General features: G+C 42.3%; 1 protein-coding gene across 1 annotated transcript in view; it reads right to left on the minus strand.

Moving 5' to 3' along the window:
- Positions 1–702: 702 nt before the first annotated feature.
- Positions 703–26,545, minus strand: part of LOC106571292 (gamma-aminobutyric acid receptor subunit rho-2) — a 28,989-nt gene continuing 3,146 nt past the window's right edge. Inside the window, exons 3-10 of the mRNA XM_014144189.3 lie at positions 7,606–7,673; positions 4,140–4,363; positions 3,847–3,929; positions 3,596–3,736; positions 3,160–3,312; positions 2,767–2,975; positions 2,551–2,574; positions 703–2,416 (exon numbers count right to left, since the gene is read on the minus strand). Coding sequence (XP_013999664.3) covers positions 2,102–2,416; positions 2,551–2,574; positions 2,767–2,975; positions 3,160–3,312; positions 3,596–3,736; positions 3,847–3,929; positions 4,140–4,363; positions 7,606–7,673 — 1,217 coding nt within the window. The 3' untranslated portion in view covers positions 703–2,101. The remainder of the gene's footprint in view (positions 2,417–2,550; positions 2,575–2,766; positions 2,976–3,159; positions 3,313–3,595; positions 3,737–3,846; positions 3,930–4,139; positions 4,364–7,605; positions 7,674–26,545) is intronic.

The following is a 26,545-nucleotide window of genomic DNA, read 5'->3' on the forward strand; positions in this document are numbered from 1 at the left end:
AGGCTCGTGGTAATGACTGGAGCGGCATTGGGGAATGGTGTCAAATACATCAAACACATGGCTTCCAGGTGTTTGAAGCCATTCGCTCCATTCCGGCTATTATTATGAGCCATTCTCCCCTCAGCAGCCTTCTGTGAGCGCCACTATGTTGTAATGATATGCTGTAATATATAGGCACATATGGCAGCAGTGCGCTGTGTAGGTGGTGGCAGCTTAGACGTTCTCACTGAGGCTAATTTAATTTGATTTGTTTGGGGATTTAAATGATCTCTGAATGCGCTCCAAAATATTTTACGGATAGACGGATGTATGTCACATGGGAAAATTGTCTCCGATATAAATTATTCTTAGAAGTTAAGATTTCCAGTAATATTATCTCATAGTCCTTAGTCCTGAGTAATGCTGTCTCATCCATAAGGAAACAATGTCATTATCCAGCCAGGGTTGCAAAATTCCAGTAACTTTCCCCAAATTTCCAGGGTTTCCAGAAATCCTGGTTGGAGAATTCCTGATTTCCTGCATATCACCTCCTGATTCAGGGAATCTTCTAACTGGGATTTTTGGAAAACCTGGGAATTTGGGGGAAATTACCATAACTACCTCCAGCATTTAAAAGAAAATGTTTCTTAGACTGACAACAGGCAAACATAACATCTGTATGGTCATGAATTATTTTCAAACACTTCTACTGCAAACTTTCTTTTAGTTTAAAGCCTTTATTTATAAAATATGCTCCAAAAAGGATACATTCTTAATATTTGATGCAACAATAATCAGCCGTAGTTGTGCAGATTGTGGACAAGCATCTGCATGAGGTGGTTTGCATTGGTTAAGCATTTGTCCAACATGCTGACATATCTACAGCGGCAATATGGATGCAAGAGCTTCGTGCGTTCTGATGAGTGACATCACAGCCTAGTAAATCCAGCTCATGCTTGTGGCTACCTACTTACTACATACAGTACCATGTTTACTAATATATTGGCTGGCTAGAATACTGGATAGAAAACTTGCACAAAGCGATATGTAGTCACTCGTAATCCAAACAGTCAAACAAACAAACAGTTCACTTAAGGCTGTTCAAGTTCATTACATCACTGATAATGCTTCATGATAGTTCACATAAGCATTCATAAATGGTATCCATCCTCACATAATTTCTGTGACCACTGACCTCATAAGAAATTCGGAACTGCAGCCACTCTGAAAAATCTATCCAGCCTCATTGTTTTTAACATCTTAAGGTATAATGGAATATGAGTCTATCAGTGCACTAAAAAGTAATTATGTAAGTAAAGTGAAAGGCCAAAAATGAATGAATAAATAAACATAAATAAATAGGTTAATAATGAATAAATAATGAAATAAACAATGAAATACTGTATCTATGTGAATCTTTTTCATGATAATTCCATCTTGTATTATGTCGGTTTACATTTTTGTGTGGTTTTCTCAATCATTATCAACTGTTAAAAATAATAACACTTGGTGCATTCCTAGAAGACATAAGTCTGAGGCTGTGTTTCAATGTGCTCATTAGCAATTGGTGCTTGCACTCACTCTGATCTGTCAAATAAACATGGTTAAGAGGTCAAACCCTCGCATTATAGAGCAAGCTTTCTGTTTTCTGGTTAAAGAGGCAAGCTTGGGCAACACTTAGCCCTTAGTCCATTCCAGATGTACGTATACTGTCAGTATTACAGATATTGTTTCCCTGCTTTGACAGTACCATGAAGATAAAACAGCATTGATTCCAGAGATCAAATTGAAATAAATAGGAGAAGAGCAGGTAGGTAGTCCATTGTAGTTTGTTGCTTGGACCTGCATGGTTGTGTAAATAGTTTATATAGAGAAAGTAGGAAAGCTGTACAGTTGAGTCAAGTAGTAAGATGGTTGTAGCTAATGGTGAGGATAGTATGGTGTTATCCATTCAGAGATCTGGGAAATCCTTTGTGAGATCTGCCGTTATGCACCCAGGTGTTAAGATATCCTTCACAATGTGAATCATTATCAGAGTCCAATAGCTGTCCTGTTTTATCTGTACAGTAAACACCAGTAGATTGTCTCTCTGCTGACTGTACCAGGGCCATCTGGGAGAGCCTCAGCAGTATGCAGACCAGTATATGAGGTTAAAGATAATGTAGGATCCTGGAAAGATCATGCGGGAGTAGGTGTCTATGGCGTGGGTGTTCTGCATGAGGCTGAAGCTGCGGAAGCGCGCTTTCTTCTTGGTTCCCGTGGACTCATTGTCCAGGGACAGGTGCACCACCATGTGCTCTTGCTTCTCTGGGGTGTCCTCGGGAGCGTCAGCCCTGGTGTATCCGGCCAGACTGTTGGTGTCGGCCTCGCTGTAGGTCCCGTCGCCATCCACCATCACGGTCCCGGTGTGGGACATGCCACAGGTGCAAGGGAGTGACTGTAGGGCAGAGCGAAAGAGAGAAATAGAGAGAGGTGGGGTTGAGGGAGAGAGAGCAAGAAAAATAGAGAGATCAGAGTAGGACAAATGCTGAAAGGACTCAAAGTTCAGTGTGGTATGATGAGGATCCTTACCTGTTCTCTGGCTAGGCTCAGGGACTGTCGGGCAGAGGAGAGAAAGTGAGATTACATTTAAACAAATGTATGCACACATGACTAAATCGCTTTGGATAAAAGCATCTGCTGAAAGGCATATTTATTTATTAGAGAAAGAGAGATCAGAGTAGGAAAAATGCGAAAGGACGTAAAAAACAGCAGTACAGTGTGGTATGATAGGATGGGGGTCCTTACCTGCTCTCTGGCCTTTTCCCTAAGCTTCCGATCTTTTCCGTCCCTCACCGTCGTCAAGTAGTTGACGGCGGCATATTCCAACACCGATAGGAACACAAACACAAAACTGACCCAGAGGTAAATGTCCACAGCTTTGATGTAGGAAACCCTGGGCATGGAGGCGTTGACTCCAGTGATGATGGTGGACATGGTGAGCACCGTGGTGATACCTGGAGCACAGTACCACACACAACATCTGTGTGAGCACAAGACTGAAGGAAGTATCCTCATATAGATATGAACCAACGAATCCACACTCTTAGAGAAAAGGATCTTCAAATGGTTCTCAAGAGGGACAGCTGAAGAATGTTTTATGTTTTAGGTTGAATGGTTTTTTCTAAGAGTGTAACTTACCTAGTGAGACCCTGGCCGGTACGGCCCGGCGGTCGATCCAGAAAGACACCCAGGACAACATGACCATCAGAGTGGCAGGGAAGTAGGTCTGCAGCAGGAAGAAGAAGATGTGGCGTCGCAGGGTGAAGTTGATGTACAGACGGTTGTACCAGCCTGGAGAGAAGAGGACAAAGACACGTGAGGAATCACCATAAATATGAAAATGGGTTATGTTTCTCTGAAGAACCTAAGAGCAGATGTATTTGTACAACAATGTACTGTATAGGGATGCAGTGAAATTGTCACATCCAAAAATCTATACAAACTGTTGTGCTACAATATATTCAAATGTTGACTATCAATATCCTGCAACATGGAGTACATTTTTGTACAGTATGTGTGATTCGTATACAATACATGTTATCATCAGACCCTAAAACCTGATTTGTGGATCTACCTGTGCTGCTGTAAAAAGCCAGTCTAGAGGTAGTGTGAAACTTCTGGATGAGGAACTGAGACAGAGAGATCCTGTCGTCTGTGCTCAGGGACTCATCCCCACTCTTCCAGTACAGCATGAGGTCCTCATCCGTGTAAGCATCTGGAGATAACAGACATGGATTTCAAATTCAAATCTGCCAGATGTTTTGTACCACCACACCAAATCCCTTTTTAAACACAGTGTGAGGCAGTAAGAGTCCCACTACTCACAGCTCTCTAGCTCTAATGTGCAGGTCTGTGAATCCAGAGGGAAACGACTGAAGTCCATGTTACAGGCAGCAGTAACCGTCACCCTGGGGATTTAAACACAACATACCCACGATGACGCAAACATAACACATCAACATGCTACATCCTCTATAAGATTGGGTAAATGTCTGCTGGGAAGATTTGGATCAACTGAGTTCTGCGCTGCCATCATAGAAATGTCACTGTTGCACTTCTGAAGAACGTGGAGATTGACACAAAAGGAGTCTAGGAACAGCAGCAGCTTCCATCCTCACCTAAGGCTGTAGAGCACGTGTCCATCTGGGAACACCCTGAGCATGATGTTCTCTGTGGTGGTGTCGTGGATGAACGACCTCTTGGAGTGGACGAAGAACACATCAGGCACCCAGATCTTCTTGACCAGGCGCCCGTCGAACGTCATACTCTTATTGGTTGTGCTGGGAAAGGACAGCCTCTCGTCTTTCCAATAGTGCCTCAGATACAGTGTCATAGTGAAGTCCTGCAGGTCACCAAAACAAAAAGAGATGGCTTTTGGATTAACTTGTTGGTTGGTTGCAGCCTTGTATAAATCCTCTGAACCCTTTTCTGAGAGTTCTAGATTGAACCATTGTATATATTGGCATAGCCGCGGAAAGTAGGGGTGCTGAGGGTGCCCCATGAAAAATCGGAATATAGTTTTACTAGCCCTGTATTAACGGACTGATATAGCAGTCTGTAGCCGTCACAAAAAAAATAGCAGCACCCCCACCCCCCAAACGTCTTCCTGTGGCTATGTACAGTACATTCGGAAAGCATTCAGACCCATTTACTTTTTCCACATTTTCTTATGTTACAGACTTATTCTAAAATTGATTCAATTGTTTGAGTTTTCTCAATCTACAAACAATACTCAATAATGACAAAGCAAAAACAGGTTTGTAAACATATATATATATATATATATATTTTTTAAACGGAATATATAAGTATTCAGACCGTTCACTCAGTACTTTGTTGGAGCACCTTTGGCAGCGATTACAGCCTCTTCTTGGGCTTGACACTACAAGCTTGGCACACCTGTATTTGGGGAGTTTCTGCCAATCTTCTCTGCAGATCCTTTAAAATTCTGTCAGGTTGAATGGGAAGCGTTGCTGCACAGCTATTTTCAGGTCTCCAGAGATGTTCGATCGGGTTTAAGTCTGGGCTCTGGCTGGGCCATTGAAGGACATTCAGAGACTTGTCCCGAAGCCACTCCTGCGTTGTCTTGGCTGTGTACTTAGGGTCGTTGTCCTGTTGGAAGGTGAACCTTCGCCCCCAGTCTTAGGTCCGGAGCGCTCTGGAGCAGATTTTCATCAAGGATCTCTCTGTACTTTGCTCTGTTCATCTTTCCCTCAATCCTGACTAGTCTCCCAGTCCCTGCCGCTGAAAAACATCCCCACAGCATGATGCTCCCACCACCACGCTTCACCGTAGGGATGGTGCCAGGTTTCCTCCAGACGTGATGCTTGGCATTCAGGCCAGAGTTCAATCTTGGTTTTATCAGACCAGAGAATCTTGTTTCTCATGGTCTGAGAGTCCTTTAGGTGCCTTTTGGCAAACTCCAAGCGGGCTGTCATATGCCTTTTACTGAGGAGTGACTTCTGTCTGGCCACTCTACCATAAAGGCCTGATTGGTGGAGTGCTGCAGAGCTGGTTGTCCTTCTGGAAGGTTCTCCCATCTCTACAGTGGAACTCTGGAGCTCTGTCAGAGTGACCATCGGGGTCTTGGTCACCTCCCTGACCAAGGCCCTTCGCCCCCTGTTGCTCAGTTTGGCTGTGCAGCCAGCTAGAAGAGTCTTAGTGGTGACTCTAGAAGAGACTCTAGAAGTCTTAGTGGTTCCAAACTTCTTCCATTTAAGAATGATTGAGGCCACTGTGTTATTGGAGACCTTCAATGCTGCAGAAATGGTTTTGTACCCTTCCCAAGATCTGTGTCTTGACACAATCCTGTCTCGGAGCTCTACGGACAATTCCTTCGACCTCATGGCTTGGTTTTTGCTCTGACATGCCTGGTCAACTGTGAGCCCTTATATACACAGGTGTGTGCCTTTCCAAATCATGTCAAATCAGTTGAATTTACAACAGGTGGACTCCAATCAAGTTGTAGAAACATCTCAAGGATGACCAATGGAAACTGGTTGCACCTGAGCTCAATTTTGAGTCTCATAGCAAAGGGTCTGAACACTTATGTAAATAAGGTATTTCAGTTTTTTTTGTTTTTAATATATTTGCACACATATCTAAAAACCTGTTTTTGCTTTTTCATTATAGGGTATGGTGTGTAGATCGATGAGGGGGAAAATAATTTGATCAAATTTAGAATAAGGCTACAACAAAATGTGATAAAGTCAAGGGGTCTGAATACTTTCCAAATGCACTGTATATTGGGATTACCAGGGTCTCACCCTGTCCCTGGATTACAGCGTAGGTTTATGATCAGACATATGTTCTCAGTATAAGTAGGGAACATATTATGTAATATGTCCAGAGAGGGCCGTCAGAGTTGACAGTAGTGATGATGAGACGCATACAGTAATGACAGCTTTGGGTTAGAGGTTGCATTGGTCATACATATCCCTTTCCTCCCTATCTGCTCATTGATCTGTATCTGTTAATATGCAAAACGGATCTATTTTATGCCCGAGTACACCACTTTATCTACCACAGCAGATCATCCTCTTTTCAATTCACCTCGCAGCATTACATAATCAAATCATTGGTGTTGTTCCATTTTTTTCCCAAGGAAGAAGAAGAAAAACATGTTTTCCAAGAGGTGTTCTTGCGTTTGTTATTGTATCTCTATTTCCTTCTATGTAGTACAAACTATGTCCCACCCATACATACTGAGGTCTGATAAAACAACGATGACCCCACCCATGCTGTCTGTCTCATTGATAAATCCTCTTGGTGTGTCCTGTCTTCATGCATCCGCACTCATCACACCTGTTTTAAGAGACTCAAACTCATATAGATCTGAAATAATGAATTAATATAATAATGACAACAACGAAAAACCAGTGCCCACTTCAGTACCTTTGTCATTACATAGAATGCGTGTATAACAGCAAATGTAGACACATTTAACAAATATAGACCACTGTAACATTGCATAATGATAATGGCATGGATGATAAGTCTGACTGACCACACTTGTCCTCCATCATTCTTACATTATATCATTAAGGAAAGTCATTGTTTGAAAGCAATAATTTGCCCTGTCTATTTTCGTACAATTATATACAAATACTGAGATCTGAATGAAATGTAATCCTTGGTTATCCTCCCACACAGAGGTTTACAGAACATCAGGACTGCTGTTTGGACTCCAATTTGCAGCTTAGAAAAGAAGTTCCATTTAATTATATTACTGTGGTGGAGCATGCACACGGTCTTTCGTTTGAACATAAAACATCATTTCTAGCACTGTGCTTCTATTATCCATTTTCATTATCCGCCTGTGAATAAGAGATTAATGAGCATGACAAATATAGTGGATTATAGCGTATCAGCTGCAAAACACCTGTTGGCAGATTGTGAATGACCCATTCATTTTCAGGGGTTCAATTTGTTGTAGGAGTGGCTAGCATCTCTACCCATTGCATCCAATAGTTGATTAATTTAAACATTATCACAATGACCACCTCAAATGTTCCACTGACCTGTGATAACATTGACTTAACTGAAATGTTAAAATGTTCAATGTTTGTTTATCAATTCACTTACCATGTCCACTTCTGATATACTGTCCAAACTCTCCACCTGAACATCCACTCCCACAGGGACAGCAGGGCCTGCAAAACAACAGTCACAAGAATGAGATTATTTTTGTTCTGATTATATTCCTGATAATCAGTGTCCTCATATTCAGCAGACAAGGTTTCAGGTGAAAACACAGGTTCCCTTTGTGAGTTGACATAAATGGTTTAAGGTGAGTTAGTGTGAAAGCGTATCACAGAGACATCATATATCAAACATAAAAATGCAACTTTCTCTTGATATACACTGAGTATACCAAACATTAGGAACCACCTTCCTAATATTGAGTTGCACACCTCCCCCTTTGGGTCCTTTGGGTGGTAGACCATTCTTGATACACACAGGAAACTGTTGAGCGTGAAAAACCCAGCAGCATTGCAGTTCTTGTGCGCCTGCCACCTACTACCATACCCTGTTCATAGGCACTTCAATATTTTGATTTGCCCATTCACCCTCTGAATGGCACACATACACAATCCATGTCTCAATTGTCTCAAGTCTTAAAAATGCTTCTTTAACCTGTCTCCTCCTCTTCATCTACACTAATTGAAGTGGATTTAACAAGTGACATCAATAAGGGATCATAGCTTTCACCTGGATTCACCTGGTCAGTCTCTGTCATGGAAAGAGCAGGTGTTCTTAATGTTTGTACACTCAGGTGGTATGCGTGATGCAGTGACCCCGGCAGCACAGGGTGGTCTGAAATGGTCACACTTTCAATTGTAACCCTGGGAAGTAAGTTGTGTAGATCAGTAGAAAAATGTAAATACATTAAGTGTCAACATTTCAGACTCTAACACCACAAAATGTGTAAACTTTTTTACTGCATTGTATTAGTGTAGGAGAAAAAAGCCTTTGAGTTTAGGTCTTAACTTGGAGCTCATGGGATTTCCATATCTTCTACATACAGTACTTCTTCCTCTTTATCGCTGGTATCCTTTTCCTTTGATCAGCACCACAATCCCAGCAAGACTCCAATTATTACTACACGATATTACAGCTACAGATAATCTACAGCTAATATCAAAAACCGTTTGAGGGCAAACCCACACACTCATATTTTCAAAGATTAATTTGATTGCAGGGGATGAGTCATGAGTGATAGATTGTGGTTTTACATTTACATTTAAGTCATTTAGCAGACACTCTTATCCAGAGCGACTTACAGTAGTGAATGCATACATTTCATTAAAAAAAATTCCGTACTGGTCCCCGTGGGAATCGAACCCACAACCCTGGCGTTGCAAACACCATGCTCTACCAACTGAGCTACACGGGACTTTGCGAGTATATGGACTCAAAATGGTGCAAGAGGGGATGGCCGCCGTTTTCAGCGCTCCTGACCAATTGTGCTATTTTGTGTGTTTTTGTTGCGTTGTTTTGAACTTTTTTTGTACATAATGTTACTGCCATCGTTTCCTATGACCGAAAAGAGCTTCTGGACATCAGCACAGTGATTACTCACCTCGATCTGGACGAAGATTTTTTCTTTAATGAGTAGGACGCAAAGGATTTACTGCTCTTCCCAGACTAGGCCCAAATCCCCGTCATTCGTAAGAAGAGGAGATGCCATTACAGAGGTTGGCGAGTCGGATGCCTGGCGAGACTGTGGATAATCCGCATTTACCCCCTCAGTTCTACTGACGAACTTGCAATCACTGGAGAATAAACTTGATGAGCTCTGTTCGAGACTATCCTATTAACAGGACATTAAAAACAGTAATATCCTATGTTTCACGAGTCGTGGCTGAATAAGGACATGGATAATATACAGTTAGCTCAGTTTTCCATGCATCGGCAAGACTGAACATCAGCCTCCAGTAAGATTGGGGGTGGGGTGTGTCTCTTTGTCAACAACAGCTGGTGTGTGATCTGTAATATTAAGGAAGTCTAAAGGTTTTGCTCACCTGAGTTAGAGTACCTCATTATAAGCTGTAGATCACACTATTTACCAAGAGAGTTTTCATCTATATTCTTCGTACAGTATTAGAAAAAAGGGTTACAAATGGGTTATTCGGCTGTGCCCATAGGATAAACCTTTTTGGTTCCAGGGAAAACGCATTTTGGTTCCAGGTAGAACCCATTGGGGTTCCATTTAGAACTCTCTGTGGAAATGGTTCTACCTGGAACCCAAAAGGGTTCTACCTGGAACCAAAAGGGTTCTTCAAAGGGTTTTCCTATGGGGACAGCCAAATAACCATTTAAGGTTCCAGATGGCAATTTGTTTTTAAGAGTGTAGCTGTCTATTTACCACCACAAACCGATGGTGGCATTAAGACCACACTTAACAAGCTGTATAAGGCCATAAGCAAACAAGAATGTGCTCATCCAGAGGCGACGCTCCTAGTGGCCTGGGACTTTAATGCAGGAAAACTAGGGGGGAAAAAAATAGACCACCTTTACTCCATACACAGAGACACGTACAAAGCTCTCCCTCGCCCTCCATTTGGCAAATCTGACCATAACTCTATCCTCCTGATTCCTGCTTACAAGCAAAAATCCATTTGCCCTCCATTTGGCAAATCTGTCCATATCTCTATCCTCCTGATTCCTGCTTACAAGCAAAAAAGTACCAGTGATGCACTCAATACGGAAGTTGTCCGATGAACTGATGCTAAGCTACAGGACTGTTTCGCTAGCACAGACTGGAATATGTTCCGGGATTCATCCGATGCCATTGAGGAGTATACCACCGGCTTCAATAATAAGTGATCACAGTGACCGTACGTGCATATTCCAAACAGAAGCCATGGATTACAGGCAACATCCGCACTGAGCAAAAGGCTAGAGCTGCCGCTTCAAGGAGCGGGACACTAATCCGGACACGCTATGTCGAAATCCCGCAACGCTCTACGACGAACCATCAAACAGAAAACGCGTCAATATAGGACTAAGATTGAGTCCTGCTACACCGGTTCTGACGCTCATCGGATGTGTCATGGCTTGCAAACTATCACGGATTACAAAGGGAATCCCAGCTTCGAGCTGCCAAGTGACATGAGTCTACCAGGGGAGCTAAATGCCTTCTATGCTCGCTTTGAGGGAAGCAACACTGAACCATGCATGAGAACACCAGCTGTTCTGGACAACTGTGTGATCACACTCTTCGTAGCCAATGTGAGTAAGACCTTTATATAGGGTAACATTCACAAGGCTACAGTGCCAGACGGATTATCAGGATGTGTACTCGGAGCATGCGCTGACCAGCTGGAAAGTGTCTTCACTGATATGTTCAACCTCTCCCTGACCCAGTCTCTAATACCTACATGTTTCAAGAAGACCACCATAGTCCCTGTGCCCAAGAACGCCAAATACCTACATGAGAATGCTGTTCATCGACTACAGCTCAGTGTTCAACCCCATATTCAAATCAAATCAAATTTATTTATATAGCCCTTCTTACATCAGCTGATATCTCAAAGTGCTGTACAGAAACCCAGCCTAAAACCCCAAACAGCAAGCAACGCAGGTGTAGAAGCACGGTGGCTAGGAAAAACTCCCTAGAAAGGCCAAAACCTAGGAAGAAACCTAGAGAGGAACCAGGCTATGAGGGGTGGCCAGTCCTCTTCTGGCTGTGCCGGGTGGAGATTATAACAGCACATGGCCTAGATGTTCAAATGTTCATAAATGACCAGCATTGTCAAATAATAATAATCATAGTAGTTGTCGAGGGTGCAACAAGTCAGTAACACAAGAGTAAGTGTCATATTGCCCTCTATACAGCTGCACCATCGAGAGCATCCTGACTGGTTGCATCACCGCTTGGTATGGCAACTGCTCAGCATATGACCGCAAGGTGCTACAAAGGGTATTGCATATGGCCCAATACATCACTAGAAATATTCAAAGACTCCAGCCACCCAAGTCATAGACTGTTTTCTCTGCTACCACACGACAAGCGGTACTGGAGCGCCAAGTCTGGAACCAAAAGGGTCCTTAACAGCTTCTACTCCCAAGCCATAGAACAGTTATTTACATTGACCCCCTTATTTTATTTTATTCTTATCTATTCCTATTTCCTATTCTCTTGCACAGGCTCGATGTACACTCACTAGACTCTAACCACACACTCACACATACTACACTGACACTCCAACACACACACAAAACACACATGCATATTGACGCAACACACACACACACACACACATATTTCACATTCTTTCACACTCTTCACATACGCTGCTGCTACTCTCTGTTTATTATCTATGCATAGTCACTTTACCACTACCTACATGTACATATTACCTCAATTACCTGGACTAGCCTGTACCCCTGCACATTGACGCGGTACCGGTACCCCTTGTATATAGCCTTGTTATTGTTATTTGTATTGTTACTATTTTTTCTATTTTTTCTGTATTGTTGGTTAAGAGCTCGTGAGCATTTCACGGTAAGGTCTACTTACACCTGTTGTATTCGGCGCATGTGACAAATAAAATTTGATTTGAGAATTTCTCCAAATTAAGTCATATTTATTTAAACAGCACATAGATCCTATAAATCAGTTCTCTATGCAATTATATAGCACACCATTTCATCTAACCCATGTTAAAGGTTCACATAAGAAGCACAAGTAACGCATAATACATACAGTTGAAGTTGGAAGTTTACATACACTTAGGTTGGAAACTTCTTAGGGATAGGGGGCAGTATTCGGAAGTTTGGATGACTGAGGTGCCCAAAGTAAACTGCCTATTACTCAGGCCCAGAAGCTAGATATGCATATAATTGGTAGTATTGGATAGATAACACTCTGAAGTTTCTTTCTAAAACTGTTAAAAAATAATGTCTGTGAGTATAACAGAACTGATATGGCAGGTGAAAACCCGTGGAGAATCCATCCGGAATTTTTTTTTGAGGTGACCACCCATTGAAATGCCTGTCTATGGGAAAATAAAAGGAAATCCTCCCAGATTGCAGTTCCTATGGCTTCCACTAGATGCCAACAGTCTTTAGAAAGGGTTTCAGGCTTGTTTTTTGAAAAATGAGCTACAATTTGTAGTTTTTCAAGGTGGCTCTCATTTTAACTGTAGTCTTGTGGCGCGCGTGGATGAGGGTGCACACTTCGTTATTTATCTCCGGTATTGAACACACTATTCTCCATCTTAAATTTTATTGTTTATTTACATATTAGGGTACCTGAGGATTGATTAGAAACGTTGTTTGACTTGTTTGGACGAAGTTTATTGGTAACTTTTGGGATTCATTTGTATGCATTTTGACCGATGGGAACAGGTGGATTACTGAATCAAGCACGCCAACTAAACAGACTTTTTTGGGATATAAAGAAGGACTTTATCGAACAAAACAACCATTTGTTATGTAGCTGGGACCCTTGGGATTGCAAACAGAGGAAGATCTTCAAAGGTAAGTGATTTATTTTATTGCTATTTCTGACTTTTGTGACGCCTCTGCTGGTTTGGAAAATGTTTTTAATGCTTTTGTACGCGGGGTGCTGTCCTCAGATAATCGCATAGTATGCTTTCGCCGTAAAGCCTTTTTGAAATCTGACAAAGCGGCTGGATTAACAAGAAGTTAAGCTTTTAAATTATGTATGACACTTGTATTTTCATGAATGTTTAATATTACAATTTTTGTATTTTGAATTTCGTGCTCTGCAATTTCACTGGATGTTGTCGAGGTGGGTTGCTAGCGGCACGTCTAGCACAAAGAGGTTAAAACTAGTTTTTCAACCACTCCACAAATTTCTTGTTAACAAACTATAGTTTTGGCAAGTCGGTTAGGACATACTTTGTGCATGACACAAGTAATCTTTCCAATAATTGTTTACAGACAGATTATTTCACTTATAACTCACTGTATCCCAATTCCAGTGGGTCAGAAGTTTACATACGCTAAGTTGACTGTGCCTTTAAACAGCTTGTAAAATTCCAGAAAATTATGTCATGGATTTAGAAGCTTCTGATAGGCTAACTGACATCATTTGAGTCAATTAGAGGTGTACCTGTGGATGTATTTAAAGGCCTACCTTCAAACTCAGTGCCTCTTTGCTTGACATGGGAAAATCTAAAGAAATCAGCCAAGACCTCAGAAAAAGAATTGTAGACCTCCACAAGTCTGGTTCATCCTTGGGAGCAATTTTCAAACACCTGAAGGTACCACGTTCATCTGTACAAACAAGTATAAACAGCATGGGACCACGCTTCCGTCATACCGCTCAGGAAGGAGATGTGTTCTGTCTCCTAGAGATGAACATACTTTGGTGCGAAAAGTGCAAATCAATCCCAGAACAAAAGCAAAGGACCTTGTGAAGATGCTGGAGGAAACGGGTACAAAAGTATCTATATACACAGTAAAATGAGTCCTATATTGACAAAACCTGAAAGGCTGCTCAGCAAGGAAGAAGCCACTGCTCCAAAACCGCCATAAAAAAGCCAGACTACGGTTTGCAACTGCACATGGGAACAAAGATCGTACTTTTTGGAGAAATGTCCTCTGGTCTGATAAAACAAAAATAGCACTGTTTGGCTCTAATGACCATCGTTATGTTTGGAGGAAAAAGGGGAGGCTTGCTAGCCGAAGAACACCATCCCAACCGTGAAGCACGGGGGTGGCAGCATCATGTTGTGGGGGTGCTTTGCTGCAGGAGGGACTGGTGTACTTCACAAAATAGATGGCATCATGAGGGAGGAAAATTATGTGGATATACTGAAGCAACATCTCAAGACATGTATTTGGCTAAGGTGTATGTAAACTTCCGACTTCAACTGTATGTGTGTTATGCATTTTGGTAGTGTCCTGATCGCCTGCCATTGTCTAATCTGCTTGCGCTGCCGTAGTGCAAGCCTCTTATGTAATCGCTAGTAACTAAAGCCTCTTGTCACTCAGCCTCCCCTAGCCTGTTACCTGGAAGAGAGGATATTCATTCATCGCCCTGTGCCAGCTGGGTGCCCTGTCATTCCTCACTCACACCATATGCCATCTATCAGATCCTTAACTGGGCAGAGACCCAGGGACCCAGGCACCAGCTTCCCAGGCAGTAGCTCCCCCGGGACCACCTCCCCTCCCAGGACCTGTGTGGATGATGCTGCTCGCCACACCTGCCAACTGCTGGGAGAACAGCCTGACCTCCCGCGGCCTCTTCCCCTGGATTAGACGGAACTAGCGAGGGATTGGGGTGGTTATTTAAGAAACATATCTCTAATTCATAGTGATTACATGTGCTCCCTCCATCTGGAGCCACAGGAGGGCATGGTTATGATGTGGAGGCTGTGGGAGGTGTGGAGGCTGTGGGAGATGTGGAGGCTGTGGGAGGTGTGGAGGCTGTGGGAGCTGTGGGAGATGTGTGGAGGCTGTGGGAGATGTGGAGGCTGTGGGAGGTGTGGAGGCTGTGGGAGATGTGGGAGATGTGGAGGCTGTGGCTGTGGGAGGTGTGGGAGATGTGGAGGCTGTGGGAGATGTGGAGGCTGTGGGAGGTGTTGAAGCTGTGGCTGTGGGAGATGTGGAGGCTGTGGGAGGTGTGGAGGCTGTGGGAGATGTGGAGGCTGTGGCTGTGGGAGATGTGGAGGCTGTGGGAGGTGTTGAAGCTGTGGCTAAGGGAGATGTGGAGGCTGTGGCTGAGGGAGTTGTGGAGGCAGTGGCTGAGGGAGGTGTGGGGGCTGTGGCTGAGGGACTTGTGGAGGCTGTGGCTGAGGGAGGTGTGGAGGCTGTGGCTGAGGTAGGTGTAGAGAGTGTGGCTGAGGGAGGTATGGAGGCTGTGGCTGAGGGAGGTGTGGAGGCTGTGGCTGAGGGAGATGTGGAGGCTGTGGCTGTGGAGGCTGTGGCTGTGGGAGGTGTGCTCTTCTTAGAAGACCACTCCTTTGAACAATCATTATGGGTCATTATAGGCTTCTGTCCAGAGAATGGAGAACTATGTGTTTGACCTTTTCACTGTGCGTTTAACCTCAAGTTGACTCCGTATCAGTTTTCCTGTTCCCCTGGAAAATAGTTGTTTGTTAAAGCTCACGTATAAGATATTCCGATGAGACCACAGCAAAGCCCTGTGTGACTGACTTATATTGTTCTCTTCAGTCTCTTCATAGAGTGGGACGTTGGTAGGTTTGCAAAATTCCAGTAACTTTCCCAGAATTCCCTGGTTTTCTATGAATCCCGTTTGTAAGATTCCCAGAATCAGGAGGGAATAAACAGGGATCCGGATAACCTGGACATTTTGGGAAAGTTACCAGAATTTTGCAACCCTAGACGTTACTATGATCTGGTAAACAGTTGTCAACGGGGGCACACAACTCCAGACACTATGGCCTGTGCTGATGAATTCAATCATCAAGAGTGTCTCTGTTGTGGAAGTCAAGATGACAGAGGAAGCAATTCCCCAGTCAGCTGACTGCTACAAAGACTTCAAAGATAACACTGAAATTACGAAACTACACTACAAAAAACAAAATGAACACATACACAACACCTCATGGCTGTTCCTAGGCCGTCATTGAAAATAAGAATTTGTTCTTAACTGACTTGCCTAGTTAAATACAGATAAAATAAAATAACAAACAGGTTGATCAGCATAATTTAGTCAGTTTTCTCATACACAGAAGTCAGGACAACCGCTAGCTATCCGGATCTCTGTACAGCACAATGAGTATGGTTACATGCACACGGTAATGCGATTATTGTTGTGGACAGTCAGATTAATTTAATAGTTTGATTAAAACGTTTACATGCTTTGCAAGAAGAACGAATTCCCTAATAATCCTGTTTACATGGACACATCTGAGATCAGGTTACCTGATGGCACTCTGATAAATGCAGAAAATCACCAATCAAAATAAACGCTCTACCACACCGACCATGTTATTTTTGGGAAGCATATTTGATTCTGAGTTGGGACATATAATGTTTGTATATGAAAACTACTAAGATGCATACATTCAGTTCTTCTGAACTCACTTCAATCGAGCTAATGAGGGAGGCTCACTCGGCTGGTGCTAGCAAATGCGCAGATGAAATACACTGGTGGAACGAAAGGTTATGGTGTTTACGTGTCCTAATAATTTGAACGATTGCTCAGAAAACCAGGTGTTTAAACGGTGTTTGCTTACTTCGATTTTGACCTCACGCCGATTAAGATAAGCAGAGTAAGGTGTTTACATGACTATTGCATAATCTGCCTACTGCCATAATCAGTTTAATATTGAATTATTACTGTGCATGTAAACGTACTCAATTATGTAATGTTGCTGTAAAATACCAGCAGATCAGGAAAGATCACAAAATCTGTAAGTCCCCTAGGCCTAGAGCATAATAAAAAAATCCCCATAAAAATCTGTCCATTTAAACTAGGGATCTCAATCCACTGCATCCGCTGATGTCGGCCTTCCGCATCTGTGGTGGAAGGTGGCAGTGCTACAGTGTTGTTTGTCAGACCAGGAGACATCCTGAAAATCAGCCTTCTCACAAAAACGTCTGTAGCGTCCGAACTGTTTGGGCTACACACTATCGGAAGGTGAGACTCCCACGAACACGTACATATCGGTTGTTTTGCTCTAGGATGCCCACAGGCCTCACAAGACTCGTCTGAAGGTAGCCCGGTACCAGGTAAAAAATAATATGGAAGTATACACTGAGTATACCAAACATTGGGAAGACTTTCCTAATATTGAGTTACACCTAGGGCTGTTACGGTGACCGTATTACTGCCATTTGGTCACAAGTCATTAGGGCAGTCAAATTCCAAGTGACTGTTTAGTCACGGTAATTAGGCTTCTCCAAGCTCCGATGCTGCTCATGGTCATTTGTAGCCTACCAAACTTGCTAACTGCCTGGCACTCTATTGTTCCTCTAATAACTCTGACATCAATGCAAATGTAATCGAAAATCTAATCAAACACTTCATGAGAGCCCATGAGCTCGTTGCGCAACAACAATTGCTCGATTAAACAGAGTGACGGCCTCTATTAAAAAGAGGAGGATCCCATCAGCTTTCTATAGGCTAGGACTACTATATTTATTTTTCCTAATATTAAGCACATTGCTTCTCTTTACAGCAGCAGTATAGCCTACCTGGCTGGCATGAAAATTAGCCACGGGAAAAGTGTCCTCCATTCAATATTTAAGTGCATAGATGAACTGTATTTTTTCCGCTGCCCCTGTTTCGAGACAGCTGCATGACAATGGTCCATTCTAAATCAAAACAATTTTCCCACATATATTATTTAGTATATGTAAAGACAAGATGAAATCAAGAGTAGTCTGATGGGTGACAATATTAGCCTATCACTTGTGAATGCTGCTTCCATTTGTTGAGGCTGTATTCTGTAACGTAGATGCTGGGAGTCAGGAAGCAAGTGCAAGTGGTGAGTTTAATAATACAATAAACATGGAACAATACAAGAAACAATAGTAGCGTACAGACCTGAAACAACATCAATACTGCCTGGGGAATAAACCTAAGAGAGTGCTAGATATAGGGGAGGTAATGAGTGAGGAAATGGAGTCCAGGTGTGTGTTATCATGAGGAGCAGGTATGCGTAATGATTGATGCCAGGTGCGCATAATGATGGTTGCCAGGACTGGTGGTTTAGTAAACCGGCGATGTCGAATGCCGGAGAGGGGGAGCAGGAGTAGACGTGACAAATATAAAAAAATATTTTGATTTGTTTAACACTTTTCTGGTTACTACATGGTTCCATATGTGTTATTACATAGTTGATGTCTTCACTATAATTCTACAATGTTGAAAATAGTAACAATAAAGAAAAACCCTTGAATGAGTAGATGTGTCCAAACTTTTGACTGGTATAAAATATATACCCCTTTTTTTTGGCAAAAAAACTACTTCCATATAAAGTAGTTTTTTTGCCAAAAAAAAGGGGTATATATTTTTTGACTGTTATTCCATGTGTGAATCTGTCATTCAATGTGTTTTCTATGGGCTAATGGGACCCCCTAACAGGGTCTAAAATTGAAATTTAAATAGCACGTTAGTTTGCAATTTTGTCATGAAAAAACTGCCGCACTGGCATTTTCCAGGCCTAACGTCAGGTTCTGCAATTTACTGGTCTTATATCAACTTGCTTGCGCTCAGATGGGTGGGGTGGAAATATTTGAGGTGTGTACTTAAAAACATGATCCAAAGTGCTAATTTCAGGCAGCGCTAATAGGGATATTTAAGACCAACAAAAAGATGGATTTAACGTAATGGTTATGGTTATGGCATGAATTTTGACAGCGGAAACGCAGCATATCCACCCATGATGCACACTGCCCATATGCAGATCGAACAAGAGTAGACTACCCTGCTTTTGGTGCCTGTGTACTTTGTATTTAGAAACCTAAAAAAATAATTTTTTACCATTTTGTTTTATTTGATTAAAAACCAAGCATAGCCTCCCCTCCTCTCAATGAAGGCTTTTTGTCCTGCCCAATGCAATTGCGAAGTAGTCAAGACTGTCGATTTGTATTCAATCTTTGTCTAACTACTGTGAACAGTTTGGATGTGCGCTGTTCAAATATTATATGCCCATGGGAAGCAATTATGGTGTCTGTAAGGGTTTTTAGACATTGCCTATTTAAAACAAGTTGTTTCGTTTAGAATTTGATTTGAATTATTCGCTCTCGTTTTAGTGAATTTAATCTTGCTTGTTGACAACATTTGGCATGTCCATGCTCAGCCATAATGCAGTTTACAGTAGGCCTAGGTCCTATATCAGTGCGAATTCTATGTACAGTGCATTCGGAAAGTATTCAGACCCCTTGACTTTTTCCACATTTTGTTACGTTACAGCCTTGTTCTAAAATGGATTAAATTGTTCTACAATCTACACACAATACCCCATAATGACAAAGCAGAAACGGGTTTTTAGAAATTTTAGCAAATGTATTTTAAAAAACTACTGAAATATCCAGTGGCGACCTGTCATTCCCCACCTGTTTTGAGCTTACCTGTTTTGTATGTTATTTTGACATTAATAAGTGTCACATATCAGTTTTCAAACAATGTAAAAATAAATAAAATCATTGTGTTAATAAAGCCGCATACAAACATGGTCTCTTTTTTGCTTTCTTGATTAAGGCAGCTCCAAAATGCAGGTGTTTCAGCCTAGGTCAGTGCTTTCTGTGGTGGTGGGGCAGCTAGCGGAAAATACGGAGCGTAGGTGTTGGTAATGTGCTCTAGTTGCGCCATGATTAGCTCAGTGTTCTGTCACTCGTCGGGACAGTACGTCACCGCCATGTCTAAGGGTAGACCTTGAAAATTCAAGCCCCTTGGGTGCTGCCATAGAGTTACATTAGAAGTGCCCATCCAAGAAGGCTTCAGGTCACTGGCCACAGATAAAATTATGTAAAATCACATTATATCTACAGTAGCTTTGATTGGACTGTCAACATCATACTTTCAAAATATTAGCTAGTAGTCATCATCATGAATCAAGTCAACAATCTACTGGCAAATCCTTTTTAATCCTTGTCATATAAAGAGAAATAAGGAAGAGAAAATGTAGATGAAACGTATCGGTGCTCATCGGCCATTGGACATAAACATTACACAACAAGCTGGAAATCGCAAATTCAACAATGAGTGGTTTGGAAGGAATCAGTGACAGTGGCTAACTGCAAGCACTGCAAAGCAATCACTAGCCTGCTATTCAGTGGAGTGGCTGTATGGTCCCAAATCTGGGAGTGTCTCTTTTCCAAGTTTAAAATGATAAACATTCAACATTGGCCATGCTGTCAATGAAGCAAGATTTGTGCCATGCTCAAAACAACTGTTAACTTGACTTCAGTGAGTTCAAGACAACTAGGAATTCCGGAACTGTCATCCAAATAGGAATTGTAAGTCGGGAACTCGGGCCTCTTTCTAGAGCTACGACCTGAAGATCAATGACGTCATCATGATTCAACCTTGTTTTTTTCAGTTCCCAGTTGTCTTGAGGCACCATAAATCCAGAGAATGCCAGACTGATGGCCAAATTTGCCCACGAAGGCAAATTCCTGTTCAAGTGAGCACAGCCATCAAGGTGAGTCCAAAAATGTCTTGAATGTTGCTGCATAAATTATGTAATATGCCAGGGAGATATGTATACTGTAGCTAAGAAAGTAATACTAAGTGTATGTTGTGTAGTAAGCTGTTAGTAGCCCATGTGCCTCACCCTAACAATTTGGTCTATTTACCCCTCTTAATTTCACCTACTGCTCTGACTTGGTGGTGCACATGTAGCCTATAACCTGTTTTAGAGAAATGTAATCATAAAATGTTGTAAGAGCTTTCATTGCCTGCTTATATACACCTTTTATTTATCCTACGGTTCTGACTTGGTGTACAGGGAGAACACTGTAAGAACGGCCCATGTTCTGAATTATATTGTATTCTACATTTCAAAAGTGCTGAACAAATAGTTATATTGACTACGTCCTTCCTAGCTCGCTCATTAATGTCTTAATCGAAATTACAGATTGCCTCTTAACAGTTTGTCGTCCCCTTATGCCATAGTTTGCACATATCAATTGTCATTAGAAACCACATTTGTTTAAGCAAGTCAGCCATATCAGCTATGTTTTTTAAAAAGGCAGTAAATGAGGCTGAATGAACTGTTTCGCTGCCAGACAAGGCTCTGCTGATAGCCAGGTGTAGCAGTGGTAAGATGTTGGGACTGATATTGGGACAGCTTTATGTAGGCCCTAACAGTTTGTGGGCACCGTTTGTCACCGTTATAGTGCAATTAATGTATTGTTTAGTGTTGTGTTGTGTAGTGGCTTTGCTGGCATGCATCCCACTTTCTTTTATTTTTTTTGCCCCATCAAGATTTACATGCTAACATCGCCACTGGAAATATCACATTTACGTAAGCATTCAGACCATACAGTACTTTGTTGAAGCACCTTTGGCAGCGATTACAGCTTCAAGTCTTCTTGGGTATGATGCTGAAAGCTTGGCACACGTGTATTTGGGGAGTTTCTCCCATTCTTCTATGCAGATCCTCTCAAGCTGTCAGGTTGGATAGGGAGCGTCGCTGCACAGCTATTTTCAGGTCTCTCCAGAGATGTTCGATCAGGTTTAAGTCCAGGCTCTGGCTGGGCCACTGAAGGACATTCAGATGTATACACCATTCTGTATACATCTGGCCATTCTTTGGACACTGTGCTAACAAACCTCCAAACGAGCTTCAACGCCATACAACACTCCTTCCGTGGCCTCCAACTACTTTTAAATGCTAGTAAAACTGTGCATGCTCTTCAACCGATTGCTGCCCGCAACCTCCCGCCCAACTAGCATCACTACTCTGGACGGTTCTGACCTAGAATATGTGGACAACTACTAATACCTAGGTGTCTGGTTAGACTGTAAACTATCCTTCCAGACTCAAATTAAGCATCTCCAATCTATAATTAAATCTAGAATCGGCTTCCTATTTCGCAAAACAAAGCCTCCTTCACTCATGCTGCCAAACATACCCTCGTAAAACTGACTATCCTATCGGACCTTGACTTCGGCGATGTCATTTACAAAATAGCCCCAAACACTCTACTCTGCAAACTGGATGTAGTCTATCACAGTGCCATCCATTTTGTCACCAAAGCTCCATATACTACCCACCACTGCGACCTGTATGCTCTCGTTGGCTGGCCCTCACTACATATCCGTCGCCAAACCCACTGGCTCCAGGTCATCTATAAGTCTTTGCTAGGTAAAGCCCCGCCTTATCTCAGCTCACCGGTCACCATAGCAACACCCACCCATAGCACGCGCTCCAGCAGGTATATTGCACTGGTCATCCCCAAAGCCAACACTTCCTTTGGCCGCCTTTCCTTCCAGTTCTCTGCTGCCAATGACTGGAACGAATTGCAAAAATCACTGAAGCTGGAGTCTTATATCTCCCTCTCAAACTTTAAGAATAAGCTGTCAGAGCAGTTTACCGAACACTGTACCTGTACACAGCCAATCTGTAAATAGCACACCCAACTACCTCATCCCCATATTATTACTTACCCTCTTGCTCTTTTGCAACCCAGTATCTCTACTTGCACATCATCATCTGCACATCTATCACTCCAGTATTAAATCAAATCAAAGTTTATTTGTCACGTGCGCCGAATACAATAACCTTACAGTGAAATGCTTACTTACAGGCTCTAGCCAATAGTGCAAAAAAGGTGTTAGGTGAATAATAGGTAAGTAAAGAAATAAAACAGTAAAAAGACAGGCTATTTACAGTAGTGAGGCTATAAAAGTACCGAGGCTACATACAGACACCGGTTAGTCAGGCTGATTGAGGTAGTATGTACATGTAGATATGGTTAAAGTGACTAGGCATATATGATGAACAGAGAGTAGCAGTAGCGTAAAAGAGGGGTTGGCGGGTGGTGGGACACAATGCAGATAGCCCGGTTAGCCAATGTGCGGGAGCACTGGTTGGTCGGCCCAATTGAGGTAGTATGTACATGAATGTATAGTTAAAGTGACTATGCAATTATCTCTACTTGCACATCATCATCTGCACATCCAGGTTGCAGCTGTAAATGAGAACTTGTTCTCAACTGGCTTACCTGGTTAAATAAAGGTGAAATAAAAAATATTATGAGACTTTTCCCGAAGCCACTCCTATGTTGTCTTGGCTGTGTGCTTATGGTCATTGTCCTGTTGGAAGGTGAAACTTCGCCCCCAGTCTGAGGTCTCGAACGCTCTGGAGCAGGTTTTCATCAAGGATCTCTCTGTACTTTGCTCTGTTAATCTTTTCCTCAATCCTGACTAGTCTCCCAGTCCCTGCCGCTGAAAAACATCCCCACAGCATGATTCTGACACCACCATGCTTCACCGTAGGGATGGGCCAGGTTTCCTCCAGATGTGACGCTTGGCATTCAGGCAAAAGAGTTCAATCTTGGTTACATCAGACCATAGAATCTTGTTTCTCATGGTCTGAGTCCTTTAGGTGCCTTTTGGCAAACTCCAAGCGGGCTGTCATGTGCATTTTAGTGAACTCTGGAGCTCTGTCAGAGTGATCATCGGGTTCTTGGTCACCTCCTGACCAAGGCCTTTATCCCCTGATTGCTCAGCCAGCTCTAAAAGAGTCTTGGTGGTTCCAAACTTCTTCCATTTAAGAATGATGGAGGCCACTGTGTTCTTGGGGACCTTCAATGCTGCAGAAGTGTTTTGGTACCCTTCGCCAGATCTGCGCTTCAACACAATCCCGTCTCGGATCTCTACGGACAATAACTCTACCTACATGTACATATTACCTCAATACCGGTGCCCCCGCACATTGACTCTAACGTTACCCCCTGTATATAGCCCCGCTATTGTTATTTACTGCTGCTGTTTAATTATTTGTTATTCTTATCTCTTACTTTTTTTGTTGTTGTATTTTCTTAAAACTGTGTTGTTGGTTAAGGGCTTGTAAGTAAGCATTTCAGTGAAAGGTCTACTACACCTGTTGTATTCGGCGCATGTGACAAATACAATTTGATTTGATTTGAATTCCTTCGACCTCATGGCTTGGTTTTTGCTCTGACATGCACTGTCAACTGTGGGACCTTATATAGACAGGTGTGTGCCTTTCCAAATCATGTCCAATCAATTTAATTTACCACAGGTCGACTCCAAGTTGTAGAAACATGTCAAGGATGATCAATGGAAACAGGATACACCTGAGCTCATTTTCGAGTCTCATAGCAAAGGGTCTGAATACTTAAGTAAATAAGGTATCTGTTTTTTATTTGTAATACAGTTGCAAAAAAAAAAATCTATTGTTTTCGCTTTGTCATTATGGGGTATTGTGTGTAGATTGCAAAATAAATCTATATTTTTAAATAAAGCTCTAACTTAACAAAATGTGGAAAAAGTCAAGGGGTCAGAATACTTTCCTTAAGGCACTGTATTTCAAGCTACAAGTATCACAGATCAGATCACAGGAGGTTGATGGCACCTTATTTGGGGAGAGCAGTCTTGTGGTAAGGACTGGAGTGGAATTTGTGGAATGGTATCAAATGCATTAAAACACATGGTTTCCAGGTGTTTGATGCCATTCCATTTACTCCGTTCCGGACATTATTATGAGCCGTTCTCCCCTCAGCAGCCTCCACTGGATTAGATGTCTGATTTAAATAGATAGAAATTCAAGTGTTGCACGTGGCGGTCATATAATGTCTAGAAGAGACATATACAGTATGCTGAATGAAAAATAGCCCATATCTATTTCACCTAATAACACTGGAGTGCTCCCCTTTGCATGGATTAGCAACTGTAAATCTACCATTGGTTATCCCTGGCCAGATCACTAACCTAAGCCCATGCATTAGACACCGCTGCTCACTCCTGAAAGAAATCCCATTGATGGGATGGCTTTGGCGGATGTTCTTCGAAATCATAGGAATGAAATGGGGGGGGGGATGCAAAAACCATAATGAACATTTGATTCATCTGTGTAACGCAAATGTGATTAAGCCATGAAAGGTCTATATACTTCTCAGGTGGGTTTTATACATTTTTGAAAAACTTCCGTTTATAGGTGAACACAGCAAAGTGGAACTTGATGTACTGTATGACAAATATGAGATTCACTACAACAGAAAAATCTTTGATTCAGTATCCTAATATTGTTTAGATGGTGGATTCTAAACCAGAAACCAACCAGAAACTTCCAACGATCTGCAAAATTGAATATTCCTGGTGATTTCATGCAGACAACTTGCATGGATATAAAAGTGAATCTTCTTTTGTCTGCTATTTATAAAAGTTGAAATGGTTATTGAGCAGCAGGGGTGCTTCCCTACAGTCTTAACCTGAAACACATGGGAACAGCTCTAACCTTTATGCTGGGGATATTTGAAGGCTTATCGCCATAAAGGCCTTCCCACCTGCAGAGCACTGTATGCATAATGTAAAATCTCACACACTCGTTGTCTCTGAAATAACATCCACAGAAACTACATTTGCACAGTCCTAATTCTAACCAAACAATTAACTTTTCTCTCTCTGTGAAAATGCCTGTTCTTTGTGATAACAATGTCACACAAAGCTGTTTATTATGAGCAATGGGACAATGCAGTTGCTCCTTCACAGTGGGATTTCTCCACCCCAGTGTGGAGAGAAACCCCCTGCTGGCATGTCACAGCGTCACACAGTCAGATAACATTCCTCCAGCAAGTGGGCAGCAGTAGTGTAAGAGGCTTTCATTAGCAACACTGTACGGCCGCTTCCTTTTGAAGCTAGGGAAGAAAACACAGCTACCACTACACATCACCCACCCAAATTAATACAGTTTTTACAGACGTCACGATGCTTACACAAGTCAGCTTTTCAAAATGTTTGTATGAGACATACTTTTAGAATCTCCCAAAGCGCTCTCTTCCAGGACACAAGGCTGTGTGTCCCACTCACAGATATAAAAAACATTATGCACACCATATTGCTGAATGGGGCTGAATGGCACCAAAAGAAATCGCTAAAGATCATGGTGAAAGCAATACATTTTTTAAACTAACCTACTGTTCTATCTGTGGTGAAAATGGCTGTAACTAGCATAGGATCATGGTCGATGTAGCCGTTTTCATCCTGCCTGAAAGAGTCAACCAGAGTCTCCTCGTAGCCTGCCGGCCCGGGATTGGTCTGTGTCAGCACGTGGTCCGGTGTGAGGATAAATGTAGTAGTCAGAATGGGTCACTATTTAATTAAATATCTCGACTCATAGAAAACTTGAAAAATAATTCACAGTGGGGATCGAACTTGATCATAATGAACAAATTTTAAAGCCCAAAACAGGCGACTACATTCTTTTGGTTTGGCCGTTCTAGCTATTGCAATTTACATAGGCTTTCTAGGGCAGACCAGGGCTTTTAGCACAGCTAGGTTGCTACGCAGTAGTCACCCAGCAGAGCTTGTGACTGACTTCACGCTCCAGACCAATCACCGGGGTCCTGTTATTGATATGAAAAGACTACTATTGAACATCGA

This window comes from Salmo salar, chromosome 15 (genome assembly GCF_965601325.2).
Source record: "Salmo salar chromosome 15, fSalSal1, whole genome shotgun sequence".
NCBI classification, from domain to species: Eukaryota; Metazoa; Chordata; class Actinopteri; order Salmoniformes; family Salmonidae; genus Salmo; species Salmo salar.